General features: G+C 37.0%; 1 protein-coding gene across 1 annotated transcript; it reads left to right on the top strand.

Moving 5' to 3' along the window:
- Positions 1–87: 87 nt before the first annotated feature.
- Positions 88–16,036, top strand: LOC146468133 (3-hydroxy-3-methylglutaryl-coenzyme A reductase-like). The gene is made up of 22 exons (XM_085124960.1): positions 88–345; positions 1,851–1,962; positions 2,237–2,324; positions 2,763–2,847; positions 2,944–3,049; positions 4,060–4,166; positions 4,312–4,422; positions 4,557–4,666; positions 5,769–5,793; positions 7,212–7,709; positions 8,450–8,565; positions 8,887–8,965; positions 9,124–9,282; positions 9,684–9,769; positions 10,054–10,125; positions 10,479–10,584; positions 11,880–12,050; positions 12,751–12,891; positions 13,409–13,491; positions 13,914–13,989; positions 14,677–14,831; positions 15,402–16,036. The coding sequence occupies exons 1-22, from the start codon at positions 175–177 to the stop codon at positions 15,454–15,456; spliced, it is 2,712 nt and encodes a 903-aa protein (XP_084981086.1). The 5' UTR covers positions 88–174; the 3' UTR covers positions 15,457–16,036.
- The last annotated feature ends 105 nt before the right edge of the window (positions 16,037–16,141 follow it).

Consider the following 16,141-nt stretch of genomic DNA (forward strand, 5'->3'; position numbering starts at 1 on the left):
TTCTTTCCGCATAATCCGGTTGACAACCCCATAAATATCGCATCAGACCTCCCCATTAGAGGTTGCGTCATACCAGCTTTGTAACCTAGCAGTTTCCGTCTACCACATAAATGCGCTAAGCTAAACGCGATAGTGGAAGTAGAAATCATTTGGCTTTCCTTTGACTAATTTATCATGTCACAGAGCGGAATTTCTGGTCTTTTTTATATTCATGGGAAGCTGTGTGCTTATCATCCGGTAGAGGTGTTGTTAGTTTGTATAACTGGGACTGTGTGCTTGCTAACTTTGAACATCTATGATGCTACTCACTTTTCAATCCAGCAAACTGAAAGTCCCGGCGAGAAGGTGAGTTACGGTATTTTGACGAAAGAAGGTCGATCTTTTCTTTGATCTTTTATTTATGTCTTGAGTTTTTTCTTTTTTAAGTTCTACAAAAGGTCGTGAAGATATTCTATTGAAACAATTTTCTCGATCGATTGAATTTTACTGATGACAAAAACGTAACCTTTTATGAACCAGTTTACAAATTAGCTGAGTTGTCAGTATTGTCTACGTGCATGCTTAAGTATCCCAAAGCCTGTTACCGTGTACCAGGTTTCACTTAAGATCTGAGGAAGTTACACTAATGAATCAAATGTGCTCCACGGAAATGTCTTGAATACTATAAATCATCTTACAAATTGATTCTTACCTGCGGTTTGGTACAGAGATTTGTCGACGGAAACACTTGATTTGTAGTGTAAATACACACCCTGGAAGTTATCTGTTTAAAAGAAACTGTCAGACCAGCACAAAGAGATAATATGCTCTAATTAAATGGCCTTTTTTCCGTCCAAATATTTTCTTCGGATTTCAGAACCACACTATTTTCCAAATGATTAGTTTACCATACAAGGCAAAGTCAAGGAAGCCACAATCAAAATGCTTCAGGGGCCGGGCATAAACGATAAGTTCTACTATATATAAAAAAGTTAGAGTCATTTCATGTAATGAGTTTAGTTTATAAACTTAAGGTTGGAGTTTAAAATGAAAGTTAATTGTCAGAGGGATTAAAAGATGCTAGTGCTAAAAAGAGGCAATAATAATTATAATTTATTGTAATTAAAAATGGAATTCCAGAAATGAACAGGCTCCCTGATAATGACCAAAGGTCTATAGATCAGTGACAATTTGGTGAACATATTTTGGGAAATAGCTCGACCAAACTGCAGCTTCTGTTCAGGTAAAATATGCACATTGCTTTATATCTATCTGTATTGAAACAACAATTTTTTTTACAGGTCATAATATTCTAACGGAAAAAAGAATAATGTGAACCATACATCACAGAACTTTGGAGGGAAAGATGTATAGAAACTTGAGACTGTTTTTATCAAATTTCTGCTCAATTTTGTGTGCTTCTATAGAAAAACATACAGGCTTAACCAAGAGGCAATGTTTTATTGACTTAGAAAGTAAACATTAGTTTTGGAGGAATTTATGTCCTGTGTCTGCACTCTGGGGAAATTTTTAATTGAATTAAACTTGTCCCTTCTCTCAGTATTACATGTACAAACTTGAAATAACAGCTGTTAAAATCGTTTATAATTGGCAGTATATTTAGTTTGAGAGGAAGAGCAGGTCAAAGTTCTCCCAAAGAGTAATAATCTCTATATCTCAATTTACACAAGTTTTATTCAAGTGTCACCACCCAATTCAAGAAAATCCATTGCTTCCTTTTGAAGGAAATATCAGCCATCAGTCTTCTCATGTCTGTCTGCATTTTCAGTTCAGTGCGGTGTATACCATTAATATTCACATGACAGTTCTGTTCAAGCAAGCAGTCTGTGTCACATTTTTGTCTTTGACAGGTTTCTTTACCAGCTGGTTTGCATGTGGGTCCTACAAGTTATTTCTTTGCACTGGTGTGCATTTATCTCCAATGCAAAAAGCTGATTCACCAAGGATCTTCATACGTGCTAGGTAGGATGAGAAGATGTTAATGGTCCTCAGTGCATACTGTAGTTTTAATTTGTTCCCTAAGAGCAAGTGCATTTTGATATACTCTCCATCCCGAAAGCTGGCAACTAATGTTACAACATTTTGCAGTGTCAGTGCAATTTCCCCTGTCAAACTTTGATCTTTGGTTTTGAGATAATGGCCTATAATATTAATAGTTTCAGTAACCCCTTAATCCTGACTGTTTGCTGTTTCCTTGTAACCCACATACTAAAATTATTTCCTTTTTTATTTGCAGGATTTGTATCTGTCTTTGCAATCTTTTCTTGTATAGTTTTCAGTTCTGTTGTTGCCAACTTGTATGGCAGGGATGTTTGGGTTGTTAGGTAAGGAAATATAATAATTTTATTATGACCCTTGATGTGTTAATAATATTGTAATTATGGCATTGAGGTCTCTGCATACAGAACCAGGTGTGACCTCTGTGCCCATTACCGGTAATCGCTTGTGGAGAGATAAATATGTATGGCTTACCTAAGTTGACCTAGTTATTTACTAAGAGAATATATCCTTGTCATTTCAAGGTTTCTTCCTGACATTATTCTCTATAATTGAGTTTAATTTATATTTGGAAGTTAAAGCAAAAAAGGTCTTTACCCTGTTGCTTCAATAAACCTTTTAACCAGTGCAATTCGACAAATAATTCAGTTATATATAAGCATCGGGTAGTTCCACGCTCTACCCTGTAAATAGAGTGTAGCAGAAAAACAGGTTCCATGCCATTTTTATTGTTAACTGACAGAATGGTTCTCTTTCCATTGCAGGGAGGCATTGCCATATTTCTTTCTTCTGAGTGATTTTAATACTGCTAGCTCACTAGTTAAACACACTCTTCAATCAGCTACATATGTAAGTATGCATATATTCAGGATGAAAACTTTAGAATGGGAATTCTTTAAATCTTTATGTTTCATTATGGACTGAAACATGGATTTTTGTGCATAGGATGTGGTACACAACAGAATAACAGAGAGCATTTCTTCTCTGGGACCCACAATCACTCTTAATACCCTGGTTGGAGCATTAGTCATTGGTATTGGAACTCTCTCAGGTTGGTGATTCTCTAGTTACGCTTAGTAAGTAGAAAACAGTTATGTATAGACCCTATGCCAAAATGGCTGACATCTTAATATTATTTTGTTTGCATTCAAATTAGCCTCACTAGTTAACCTCATTTTTGAATTCAAAAACCAAAAAGCATATTTTACCTTGAACAAAGCTTGTGGGACTAATTTGAATGCAGACAAGAGAATGATATCCCTTATGAATATGTTGCATTGCAAGGTCTGTAATCTAGACATCATTTTGGATGAAAAGTATTTCCCATTGGGAACAGACTTTTTCTTTGACCCATGCTTATCATTTGTTGAATACTTTATCTTTCTTATGTTTCACCTACTTGTCATGAAGTTTGGCTATAAAAGCATATGCTATACGATTAATCCTAAACCCTAGAATCCTCCGGTGGGTAATTCCCAAATAAATTTATCATATACTCTTCTATTATCTAAAAAGAGATTATAACATCCATCTGTGTACAGTTGTTCAAAGCCTGATTAAGCTAATTATTTAAATCTTAAGTTAGCAAGAACTTTGATTCAAGTTTAATTACTAATCAATAAGCATTTTTCCAAAAGACTTTTTCTACGCTTCAGTTTTGACGTAGACTTTTCTTTACCTTTTTTAAAATCAGCTTTTAAAAATATTTTTGTTGAGCAAGATGAAAACCTTGATTAACTTTTAATCAGGGATAAGTGTTAATCGGCTTTTGAGCAAGGTGGCCCAGATTATGAAGCATTCTGGATCTTTTGCCAAAAGCAATCAAACAGATGAGGATTTTGATAAATCAGTTTTTTTACTCTTCAGCCCTTAAGTAAACTGAAGAAGCTGATGGATAGACACTATTTACCATTAATAAACCTTGAAAATTGTTATTCATAAGGTGTATGTTCTTTTGTAATTATTTTACAGAGTAGCTAACCCTGATAAGCTGGGAACTTGTCACAAGTTTGCTAAATGTTACATTTCACACTGACATTGTTTAAATTTGTTAATTTATAGGAGTTGAAGAGTTGGAAACCATTTGTCAATTTGGGTGTTTGTCTCTCGTTACTCACTATGTCATCTTCATGACTTTCTTCCCAGCCTGTCTGTCTTTGTTTTTGGAGGTAAGCTATGTGTTTTTAAACGACAAAGCCTGTTGTTTATTTTTTTGAAATTGTGCTGGAGACCATGTCAGTGTAATATTATGTTAGTGCAAAGTCACCATTTTGCAGATCTCCTTACAGCAACATTTTTGTTAAAAATTTTCAGCTGTGTACTGGAAGAGGGCATGACAGTCCAAGATGGCAGTTAGAATCCACAGACATTCCTGTTGAGGATCTGGAGCCAAATCCTGTTGTACAGGGTGTCAAACTCATCATGGTAAGTGCAATGTTGCTTTGTTTGTCTGATTACTTTTGACTTGTGGTTGCCAGTGCTCAGTGCAAGAAAAGTTTATTCAACAGCAATGCGCTACTTACAGATGACTGAATGTCTTTTTACTTTTGAATTATTAGTCTACTGGCTTGATGCTTATTCATGTGCATCGTTGGTTTATGCTGAGAAGTGGAAATTATGAGAATTCCCACGATACATCAAGTGATGCTGAAGATAGCTGGTTTAGGAGGTAAAGAAAACACTGATCAATCTGCCATAACAAGTTTATGCTCTTATTCCTTTTCACCTTAACTGAAGGGTCAAATCAAACAGTCAAGTTATTTGTCTAGAGAATTAAAGATAGCCTGTCTTAAACTTAAGGACAGTACCTACTTTTGTTACTGCGCACACGCTCTGCGCATCTCAAGATACTTGGGTTTCCTTTGGGTGGTGCATACTAATACAGGAATATTTTTGTGCAGTTTAAAACTATGTGAAGAAAGCAGAACTTAGCAAGTGCTGTTGGTATCCAAAAAGAAAATTGGGGGTAACCATGCATTTTTCATAGATAGTAAAGCTTCAATTTGGAAAAAAAAGCCATACATTGCTTTGTATTGTACTGCTTTTTGGGATAATTGTTGTTAATATCTCTAAAAAAAAATGTGTGGTTACCCCCAACTTTCTTTTTGGATTCCATCAGCCCTTGCTAAGATCTGCTTTTCACACAGTCATAAACTGCACAAAAATACTTCCGTATTAGTAGACACCATCCTTAAGCTGTTTTTGAAACAAATAACTTGTCTCACTTTGTCTGTTCATTTTAAAGGACCAAAGAGATTAAATGCGATTATTGGTTTAACTTTTTTTTAAACTTAATTTATCTTAAAAAAAAGTCTTTCTTTTGAAAATAGGCTATGATAAGCTAATCTATTTATTAAGTGGTTTTCTTTCCTCTGATTTCATTGACCCGGTTTACTTACTCCCTTACCAGTTCTTTTACATTAAGGTATTTGTATTTACTATTCAAACAACTTAACCATGGACGATCTATCTAGAAGATTTGAAGCATGTCTTTAGTTTATGTTAAGACCTGGTAAATGCTCTTAGGACCTAATCCTTTCCAATGTTAAATTTTCTTAGTTTTTAATTACCGTGCAGAACCTTGTAGAAGGTCACTAAGATTATGTTATTTGTTATTTTAACTAGCTAAAAGTTCTTTGATGATTTGCAATGCCCATTTTGCCAGATGACCACCTCTTTCTAGATTTTTCTGTTTCAACTTTCTCTGGAATTGCTATTATGTTATTATCTTCAAATCTGATTAACTCTTTTTTTTTTTTTACTCCTGACAGGTTTTTAGCAGGAAATACTGAGCAGGTAGAATTTGAGTTTTTTCAACTACTGTTGGTTTAAAAACCAGTTAACATTTTAGATCAGGAAAGGAAAAACAGTTTGATTTGAAAAAATAATCAAACACTGATAGAGCTGTACTTTAATTTACTGATTTGCCCTTGACACAAAATCTGAAATTTTCTGCAAACATTCCATACTTGCAGTCCGTTATTTGAATCAGTTAGAGGCATTATCAAGAACTGGGGTGTAGTGTGCCGTTTGCAGTCATACATCAGGCTTGTCAGAGCTCTTTCTTTGGGAACAGGCTTTTAACCATAAATTGAAAATTGGGCATCCAAGGAGCAATGTTCCTTGTACATTTTTTAAATGATTATGTTTGAGAAATTGACAGCAAATGCTGATTACACTGCACAACAGAACTGCAAATTGAACCTTGAACAGTTTGCTTGGGCTTTTATCACTAGACAATGTCTGCTTACTTAGCCAGTAGTTTAAGCTGTACAGTGTACTATATAGTAGCTTGAGTTTACACGTGTACTTATCAAGTAATGAATGAGGGCTTAAAGGGGCACTGCCACAACGATTTTGCTGTATTTTGGTCAAAACTGCTTATTTTAAATAGTTGATAAACAACCTTTTTGCTAGCATGAAATAATTGCTCTTAGAGCACAAGGAAGAAAATATTAAGTGATTTCTCCAAGGAAGAATTAACTATGATTAGTTTTTAGCAACTTCTCTAAAATACACAAGAAGAACTTGAAAAAATTGGTTGCTATCCATTTCCATCCAAGCCATCCGCAGCCACAGATAATTAATGCTAGTTTCTGTTCACTAGTAAGTTAATTGTTAACAAAACTGGGCCATTATTTTAACATGTCAAGTGAAAAGAATATATTTTCTGGCCATTCAAAGATGCACCAAAAATGAGTGACACTGCATCTTTAATACTTTCGGCCAATGCAAATCCAACAAAGCCCTAATGTTGCGAGCTAAGCTACAGCGAAACTATAATTTTGCTGACCTTGGAAGCATGCCTACACTGTAGCTCCTTTGATAACAGTGTGCCATGAATGGCTCACTGAGAACGAGTAGCTCACAAGAGTCACATATTTCCATTAACAATATTTTACTGATCTGTCAGTAAAATCTAATTTTCCCCAACAGGGGGTGTCCATAGGGAGCCTGGACGCCCTTCTGGCTAAAACATTATTTGGGAACAAATTGATGCTTTAAAATGTTGGTAAAATCTGCTGTATTAGGAAAGGTAGAAAGTGAGCATTAAGAAGAAATGTATCATGTATCACATTGTAAAAAAAAAGTCAGTAATCCCAAACTGTTAGCCTCAATATACACTAACCATGAATTGTTTTTAGAAGAAACAAATTTACTTTTAAGCTAGTTTATCCAGTTGTGTGATGGCTGAAGATGACTCTTTCTTTCAGATTGTAGCCGCAGTGTTTGCTGTTGGTCTTGCAATTAGATACTTCTTAACATACAAAGAGGAGAAAATTTATGACCAAGTTGAGAAGAAACCAAGGATAATAGTTACAGACAACAAAGTTTCCTCTGCTGAAGACTGTTTTGACCAACTTGATGGTTGTCGTCAAGCTTGCTCAAGCCAGAATACTGACAAACAAGCACTATGTGCTTCATTTAAAGAACTTAATCTTACAAGTGAAAGGAGTATTGCTTCAGAAAACAGTTCAAGGACAAGAACAAAAACAATGAACGAAGCATATTGGAAAGAGTCCAGCATAAGCCTGAAAAATAAGGCGTTAGAGAGGAGACGCACAGTAAGCGAAGGTCATTTGTCTAATGAGTGTCAGCCAAGTGAGGACAGTCTGCATCCGCCAGAGGTTATGAGAACTAACAGCAGTCCACCAAGAGTGGAGCACAAAGAACGAAGTCTGGAGGAGTGCAAGGCTATTTTAAAACAATCAGTACGTCAAACCTGTCTTGTAATTCACTACTTTCCTAGTTTCACTTAGGTCACAGGTTAGTATCGATGATGATGAGCATGAGATGGAGGAAAGGCAAAACGCCTTTTTGAATGAGGTGTTCTTTTAAATATTTGGTAATATTATGCATGTAGGTATACTTATAAAAAAAAAAGCCCTTTGTAACAACAACAACAACAATAATATTTATTTACAGATTCAGATTATATAAAGGGCTTGTCCCGCAAATAGCTACAAAGCTAGTCGAGGCGGGACAAGACGAGCACGAGAACATAACGGAAAAAAAAAATTACAGTAAATTACAAACATGCTGGAAAACGGAAAACTTAACTTTACATAATAACGCAGATTTAGATAAGGCTATACATCGAAATTAAAGTAAATTATATGTAATTTTTGTAGTAAGCAAAGTTCCAATAGCTCATCCCATTTTATTCATAATTATTTCATGTTCAAACAAGGTGTCAGGAGTTTGTGTCAAATACACTTAAAATGAGCTATTGGTGGTTTGCAAAATAAATTAGCAATAATTTATGACTGAAAAAATTAATAAGCAACAACAAAAGGCAATAGTATCCGGTGGTAGTACACTCATTCTGAGTTAATTAGAACTAGTAAATGTTCTTGATTGTGCGTACACGTTACTCTTTCTTTTGCTATTCAGTAGTTACAATAAGTTGCAGTTTTTTATCCTTTAGTTACACCTCTTTCCTTTTTCCTAGGATGGAGTGTTTAGTTTGAGTGACAAAGAAATCCAGATGTTAGTTGAATCTAAAACCATTCCTGGACATCAGCTTGAGAAAGTCTTGAATGATCCCTCAAGGGCTGTCAAGATCAGGTATCTGCTTGCCACTAAATAAAGTTCTGTGTTGAGTAATTTGTTTAAATTACATTATCAATCTAAACATCAAAGCAGCTTCATACAGCCTTAAAAGTTGTGTTTCTAGTTGTGTGGTTGTGATTAGCTCATCTATCAGGGCTGTGAAGAAGGCTGTTGTATAAGGAAACCAGCCAGTCACAAACTAAAGGAATTCCCCCCTGCCTTTTGGGCCTTTTCTGTACTTGTGTTGGCCTCAAGATAAAGATGCACAGCTGACAATCGCAAAATTGATGGCATATGTACTGTGATATTAACAGATTCCATAACAATATTTTGCAGGCGCGATGTGGTGTCAAAGAAGCTACCAGCTGCCACAGATTTGGTGGACCTTCCTTGTGACCACTTTGACTATTCCAGCGTATGTGTGCTATTTTTGGTAGATTTTCTAAAATAATGTATCATTGACAGGGGTTTTCGTCACTTTTCTTCAATCTCTCTGGTAGTCAAATACAATTTCGTAAGACTTAACACAGTTTTCAGCTTTGTTCTTTTCATAGATGTTTGCTTGTGCTTCAGGTTGTCGGAGCTTGTTGTGAAAATGTGATTGGTTACATGCCACTTCCAGTCGGCGTGGCTGGTCCGCTGCTGCTAGATGGAGAGAATTATCACGTTCCTATGGCAACTACAGAAGGATGTCTTGTAGCAAGCACTAATCGGGGATGCCGAGCATTATTGGTGGGTGTCTTAAATTCTTATGTGATTCATGATTATTTTGAAGTGTCATTGCTTGAAGTTCTGTAAGTATATAATGCAAAGTCAGCTGGTTCTTGGGTGGTTTTTAATAAAATCAATACTAAAAAGAAAGTCATAAGGACTGGCAGAATATCAAAAACTACAAGAATCTGTGTGAATAATATGAAAGCTGTGTTTTTCTTTTTTCTGTACATCACAATGATAAAACAAAACTTTTAGACAGCCACAAGGGAAATCAATGGGGAAAAGATTTCTGTTGTAGATGGTTTTTGAAGTAGCTTTGTTTTTTATGTCAAATCAAATGCTGCTGCTTTTTTTGTCCAATGTTTTGTCTGCATGCTTGCAGTCAAATAATATTAACTAATAATATTGATTTGTTTCAGCTGAGTGGAGGAGTTCGAAGCTCTGTGTTTGGTGATGGCATGACACGAGGACCAGTCATAAGATTTCCTTCAGCTTTACTTGCAAGGTAGATTTTTATACAATTCATGCCTTTCAGAATTACTTTGAGCTGTCACCTTTGTACAGTCCCACACTTGTAACAAGACATGACTTAAAACATACAATCCCCTGGGACGAGTTGCATAAGACTTAACAGTGAGTGTAAATGCTATTGTCAGGCGTCAAAATACTGAATGAGACTGGGCTGAAGGTCTGGCGTTAGCAGTTATGCCCCATGTTAAATTTTATGCAACTCACCCCTAGAGTTTAGTGAGCTAAGAGCTAATCAATGGATCGTGATCTTTGTTGTAGTGATGTCAAACTGTGGTTAGAAAAGGAGAGGAATTTTATGGAAATCAAACAAGTTTTTGATAGCACAAGCAGGTTTGTACTCAAGAGGTTGATTCAATGAAACTTTTATATTTGCAACTAAAATACATCCACAGGTGGAAATGATTTTAATAAACCGCACTTGCAAAATTAATTTAGTTAACAAAATAATGTAAAAGTTTTATGGATTTGCCCCAGTTCCTTCTGGATGGCACTGAAGAAAAAAAAAGGAGCTTTATCCATTATGTTGTGTTACGAAAGCTGTTTGTCTTCATAGTTTGTAATGATAGCTTAAGATTAGCAGTTTGTTATCAACTGGCTGTCTCTCAATATCAGTAGCACTGTGGTTGGTGGTTCATTGTATTGTGTTTCCTACCTGTAGCAACTTTGTTTACCTTTCCTTTCAGATTTGCCAGATTGCAGTCAGTGAAGAGTGTTGTCGCTGGTCGTTTGTTATTTGTCAGATTTGTAGCCACAACTGGTGATGCTATGGGCATGAATATGGTATCAAAGGTAAGAGCCTATCACTCAGTTGATTGAACAGTGCTTCTTGAAGGGAACCCTTGATTTGTAGTAATAATATTTTAATTGTTATTTTATAGGCGAATCTTTGTTTACACTTTTTGCCTCATTAACAAAATAAAAACTCCGAATATTGAAAGGGCATAACAGTTTCAGTTTTCTCTAAAAATTTGAGCCCAATACATCGAATGGTTTTAGAGGAATTCTCTTCTAAAAACTCAAAATCTCACAGAGAATGTAAGGCTCATTAACTTTTTTCCACCCAGCAATTTTGCAGTTTTTTTATGGCTGATACTACCTTCAATATCGCTTGCAAAGAGCTCAAAATTGCACAAATTGCTCAACTTTATCAGCTCTTTTAACTTTTGTCTTTAGTTCATATATAAGGCCACGGCTTCTTTGAGTTAAGGGGGGACTTAACCTAAATTTGAATGAAATTTGAAGAGGTTTTAAGAAAGGATAGAAGAAAGAAAATGATTTTTGGAACACTAACAGACTGTTGATACCCACGCAAGAGCACCCCAGGTTGTTACTGGACTGTGTCTGTCTATCAATTATTAACTACAAATTGATTATTCTAATTTTAAAACTTCACTAAATCTTCAATATTTCTTATTTCTCTTAATTTTACCAATCCTTCGAGAAAACTATCTCCTACCAAATATATCCAAAAATCACTCAAAAATTCACAAAACACCCCACAACATAGATTAACGTTTTGAGCATAGAGATTTTTGATTGCTTGAAACGTGAACGAGATATTTCCATTTAAGCCATGTCAAGTGGCGGAAAAATGAGGAAAATGGCGTTTAGGTTACGTCCCCCCCTTAAGCCATACGCTAACGAGGAAAAATGTAAACAATGAGGTCAGAAAAGATTTGCCTATTCTAATCGTCACAAACATGAGAATCATGGTCATTGGTTTGGCAACCAGTGTTCAAATCTGGGGGTCGTGGGTTCAATTCCTGCCGAGGTTGGAGATTTTTTTCTTTGCCTTGTGCACTCTCCCATTTCCTTACTAGAGCTAACGCTTAGTGGGAAATTCATGCGTTCACATACACTGTAGAGTTAATCCTCTAATCCATCATTTGTGTCCTCAGTGCTAGTAGCACAACATTCATTTGTATCAATGTTAGTTTACATAATATCAAGCACAGTAAAGCACCACACATTCTTGTCCCTTGGATCACCTTCCCAGTTCATAGTATGTTTCCCGCTTAGTGTGTAGCGTACTGTTGTATCACCGGCACATCAGAATTTTAAAAAAAATAATTTTGTCTCTTTAGGGAACAGAGAAGGCTCTCCATTGCTTGCAAGGACACTTTCCAGCCATGGAAGTTTTAAGCTTGAGTGGAAACTTTTGTACAGACAAGAAGGCCACAGGTCTGAACTGGATTGAAGGCAGAGGGAAATCTGTTGTCTGTGAGGCTATTGTACCAGGGCATATTGTAAATAAGGTAAACACGGATTCAATATTTTTAACTCCCCCCCTCCCCCCTAAGTTCCATGTCTATTTTGCAATCCCCCCGCCCACAAAAAAAAGGAAAGGAAAATAGTTTACACTTCCTATTGTTTTTCTACCTGAGCACGCTCTCCATTTGATGCCAATTTTTTTCATATGCATCCCACCCTTCAAATTCCATTAGCCACCTTGCCTCTTAAAATTTAATAGCCCCCTTAGAGGATTACTAGAAATACGTGACTCGCAAAACCTCGCGAAGCTAGGGATGAGTGGACAGTTGATTCGAAGTGATGTTGTCTTTTGTCTTTGCTCTGTGGTTTCCTAATGTCTCCCTTACTTCCCCTCCCCTCCCTTGGCATATTGCTTGGGTATGGAATAAATTGTATGCCTGAAGACAGTTAAACATGGCATCCGTGCCTCAAGCTTAACTATAACCTAGCAATCTGTGTAATACGAAAGCGCGAGACACAACGCCACATGCACTCTGCTTCACAACCTTAGTGGATGTGAAATTTCAGCGGAGTGATTCATGTAATTCTTAAATCACAAGATTTCAAGGAATTAAATGGAGTATCGGGCATTTCTTATCTTACCGTTATGCTCTTCTGATGTGGACCTTGGTGTATAGTAGCACAGGTATATCATCTTTAACACGCAGCGTTCTTCATAGCAGTAAGATTCTTTCTTGTCTTCAGGTTCTAAAGTCAACAGTGTCAGCACTTGCAGAACTCAACGTTAGTAAAAATCTTGTTGGTTCAGCCATGGCTGGAGCTATTGGAGGATTCAATGCTCATGCAGCGAATATAGTGACGGCGATATTTATAGCAACAGGGCAGGTAATTTGCGAATTGCTAAACGTATCTGTTATGTTGTAGTGTTCTTTAAATTGACAGTCACTCTCGGCGTGTTTTATTTGGTCATGTTGTAGATATTCAAAGCGTTTTACAAAAATCTCTCTTTGAAAACGTTGGAAGAAATTAACAGTTTTATGGTAGACTCCCACAACCTTGAATACTCAAAGGAAACAATAAGCAGGAGTTTGAGATGGTCAGATTAACAGTATCCATGGGATTCAAGTTTCTGTTAGAAATACCGTAGACGACGAGAAGTCCCTTATTGAAGCGAGTCAACCACACACGCTTTACTATCCTTGAGAAACATAACGGTCCGCTGATAGTACTAGAAATATCGAGATGTTTGAATTGAGGTAGCTCGTGTTCAAGACTAACAGCGGAAGTCTGCTACATGTCTTGTTTTGCGTTCAACATTGAGCACTCCATCACATTGAGTTTTAAATTATCCGGTTATTAGAATTCATCACCTTGATAAACAGTGCTTTGATCTTTGTCGTAGGACCCTGCGCAGTGTGTTTCTAGCAGCAATTGTATAACTTTACTTGAGCCATGTGGACCAACAAAAGAAGACTTGTACATCAGGTAGTACAATGTTGCTTGTTTGCCTTGGGAATGATTTCCTGTGTGCTTATGTCAACTCTACCCTGCTAGCAGAGCGTTTCTTTTTGGCAGGTCTTTTACGAAGTCGTTCTGGTTTTTCGTGTAGTCGGCTTGTTTACATCCTACGCGAAATGCCAGAGGCGCGAACGACTTTGTACATGCTAAACGGCTTGCCAGAAAGAAACGCTTTGCTAGCAGGGCAGTTAACTTTTATGCGGTTTGCTATCATCAAGAAATTTGGTGAGAATTACAATAGTGCACAACCTCACCAGTTTGTTTTTACAGATCACCTCTCTGTCCTGTTTACCATCCCATCAAGTTTGATTTTTGTTTCATCGAAAACTTTATACTGTTCAGGTGTTACAATTAAAACTAAACTTCTGATGTTTCTTTCTTCTGTTCAGTTGTACGATGCCGTCATTAGAGGTTGGTACTGTTGGAGGGGGGACCATTCTTGGCCCTCAGTCAGCCTGCCTCAAGGTTGGTGTAGCGAAATATGAATACTGCTACTATTTGAATGCCAATGTGTGCATGGCATATGCGCAATGATATAAATGTGATGGTATATTTTAAGCCTGGTGAATGAATGAGAATGATGTATTATTCAGTGAGTGATGCAGGCATACTCGGGAAAAAATCCGAGTGCTCCTATCAGGAGTCGATCCTTGGACCTTCCGATTACTAGTTTCGATGCGCTACCACTGAGCTACAGGAGACTCATGGGACCTAAGGCCATTAAACTAGGTTACGGAACAGTTTGTCGAAACAATGTCAAGACTCGAATAGGTCTTGTTAATCTTATTTACATTTCCCGAACTCTTTCCTCTCCCTGACAATCGAACGTTAGGATAAAAGATGTGTGAATGAATGTTTTCTCCACTGACCAAGAATTTATCTTCTGGTTATGTTATCTGTTGGAGTAACCGGCCCTAATATTACGCAATTTTACCTAAGGTTGCAGTATCTGAAAAATTGCTAAGAATTTTTCTTAGTTGGTTGACTGTATTTTATTGAGCATATGTAAGCAATCCCTAAAGATTCAAATGACAATGTCATGGCGGCCATATTGGTGTACCATAGCGAAAGAAGCTAAATGAGAAACCTTTGTTGATGGTACACCAAAGTGCCGGTATACACTCTATTCATTTTTATCATTCTGTCTCGTAGATGCTTGGTGTTCATGGAGCTAACAAATCTGAGCCTGGCAAGAATGCGACAAGATTGGCGCAAGTCGTGTGCAGTACAGTGCTCGCTGGAGAATTGTCATTACTCTCCGCTCTTGCTGCAGGTCATCTTGTGAAAAGTCACTTGACACTCAACAGGTACAATTGAACCTCCCCTTACGGCGACTCCCCTTGATCCCGACAATTCCACATTGATTCTTTACTAAAATAAACTCGCTGATATGGACAACGGACACTAAAACTCGGCCCGAGCGAGCAAATTGTAAGGACACGCCCAAGGCAACAAACGCACGTACAGTGATGTGGCGTTTTTGTGCTCATCTTGGGATCATGAGCTCGCTCCGGTTCAGTGCCACTTCTAAGATAAATATAATCACTCCTGAAATACGAGCATGCAAGCATAAGAAAGAGGAACAAGTTTGTTTTCCTTTTACTTATCTCCCACAATTAATACACGATTTTTCGTATGCTTGCACTTACCACAATCTAGCCTTGAAAGACGACCATGATATGCTTGTTATTTTGACGTACCTTCGACCTTAAAAGCCAAAAAAAAGCTTTCGTTGTTGTTGTCATATGAAACGTTAGTCGTTGTAGTCAAGATCAAGATGTCCCAGTTGGCAACAGGACGAATATTTCCCCGACGTCTTTATGGATTTTTATCAACGAACCAACCGACAATTAAATTTTTTGTTTTCATTTTCTCAGATCAACGGCGAATCTCCTAGCTGAAGATGCAACCAAAAACTGTGCTGTATTGTAGCAATCCAGCCTTAGATTCCAGCACAACTGAGGGTTACTCTGACGAGGCAGAAACACGGCATTGAAAAGCTTGACGATGGAGCCATTGAGCTAAGCCGTGTATATCCTGGGACTGTATCGCCATCTACTTCTACGTGATATTTTAAAGCGTCAGTTTATAGGTCAAGGTGGTGGGATACTGTTGTCATTGAGGCATTTACCTCCAAAACTGTCTAGGAATGGTTGACTAGATACAGATGCTTACAGGCAGCCATTATTCCGTGCAGTTCACGCCCAGAGACATCAAAAATAGCGGACACAAAGATCGATTCCTTTGGTGTAATAGGACTTTGTTTTAAAGTTGACGATATCGAAATATGCAGTGAGTACGAGTTTCAGAAAGGAAACTTAATATAATTTTTTAGAACAAAAATAGAGAAATTTAAATCATACCGTACGTGATCGCAAGAATTGAGACCTTACGTGGCATTATTATTTATTTTAATAAATAATTTTCAATCGAGAGACAAAATTTATTATGCTGAGATTTAAACAATAATTTTATTTCTACAAGTTAGAATAAAAACCTTCCGGAGAATATACATTTTGTTTGTGTTGAGCTTTGGTTACTAGAAGGTCCCGCCCACAAGACCGACTCTGATTTACTGGCATGGAGCGACTTCTTAGAAAAATAACCTACCCCATCT

This window comes from Pavona decussata, unplaced genomic scaffold, assembly GCF_977016875.1.
Source record: "Pavona decussata unplaced genomic scaffold, jaPavDecu1.1 SCAFFOLD_133, whole genome shotgun sequence".
Classification (NCBI taxonomy): Eukaryota; Metazoa; Cnidaria; class Anthozoa; order Scleractinia; family Agariciidae; genus Pavona; species Pavona decussata.

Coding starts and splice junctions, on each gene's coding strand:
- LOC146468133 (XM_085124960.1), top strand. CDS start 175: ATGTCACAGAGCGGAATTTCTGGTCTTTTTTATATTCATGGGAAGCTG. Junction 346..1,850: donor CTGAAAGTCCCGGCGAGAAG/GTGAGTTACGGT, acceptor TGTCTTTGACAG/GTTTCTTTACCAGCTGGTTT. Junction 9,283..9,683: donor GGGGATGCCGAGCATTATTG/GTGGGTGTCTTA, acceptor GATTTGTTTCAG/CTGAGTGGAGGAGTTCGAAG.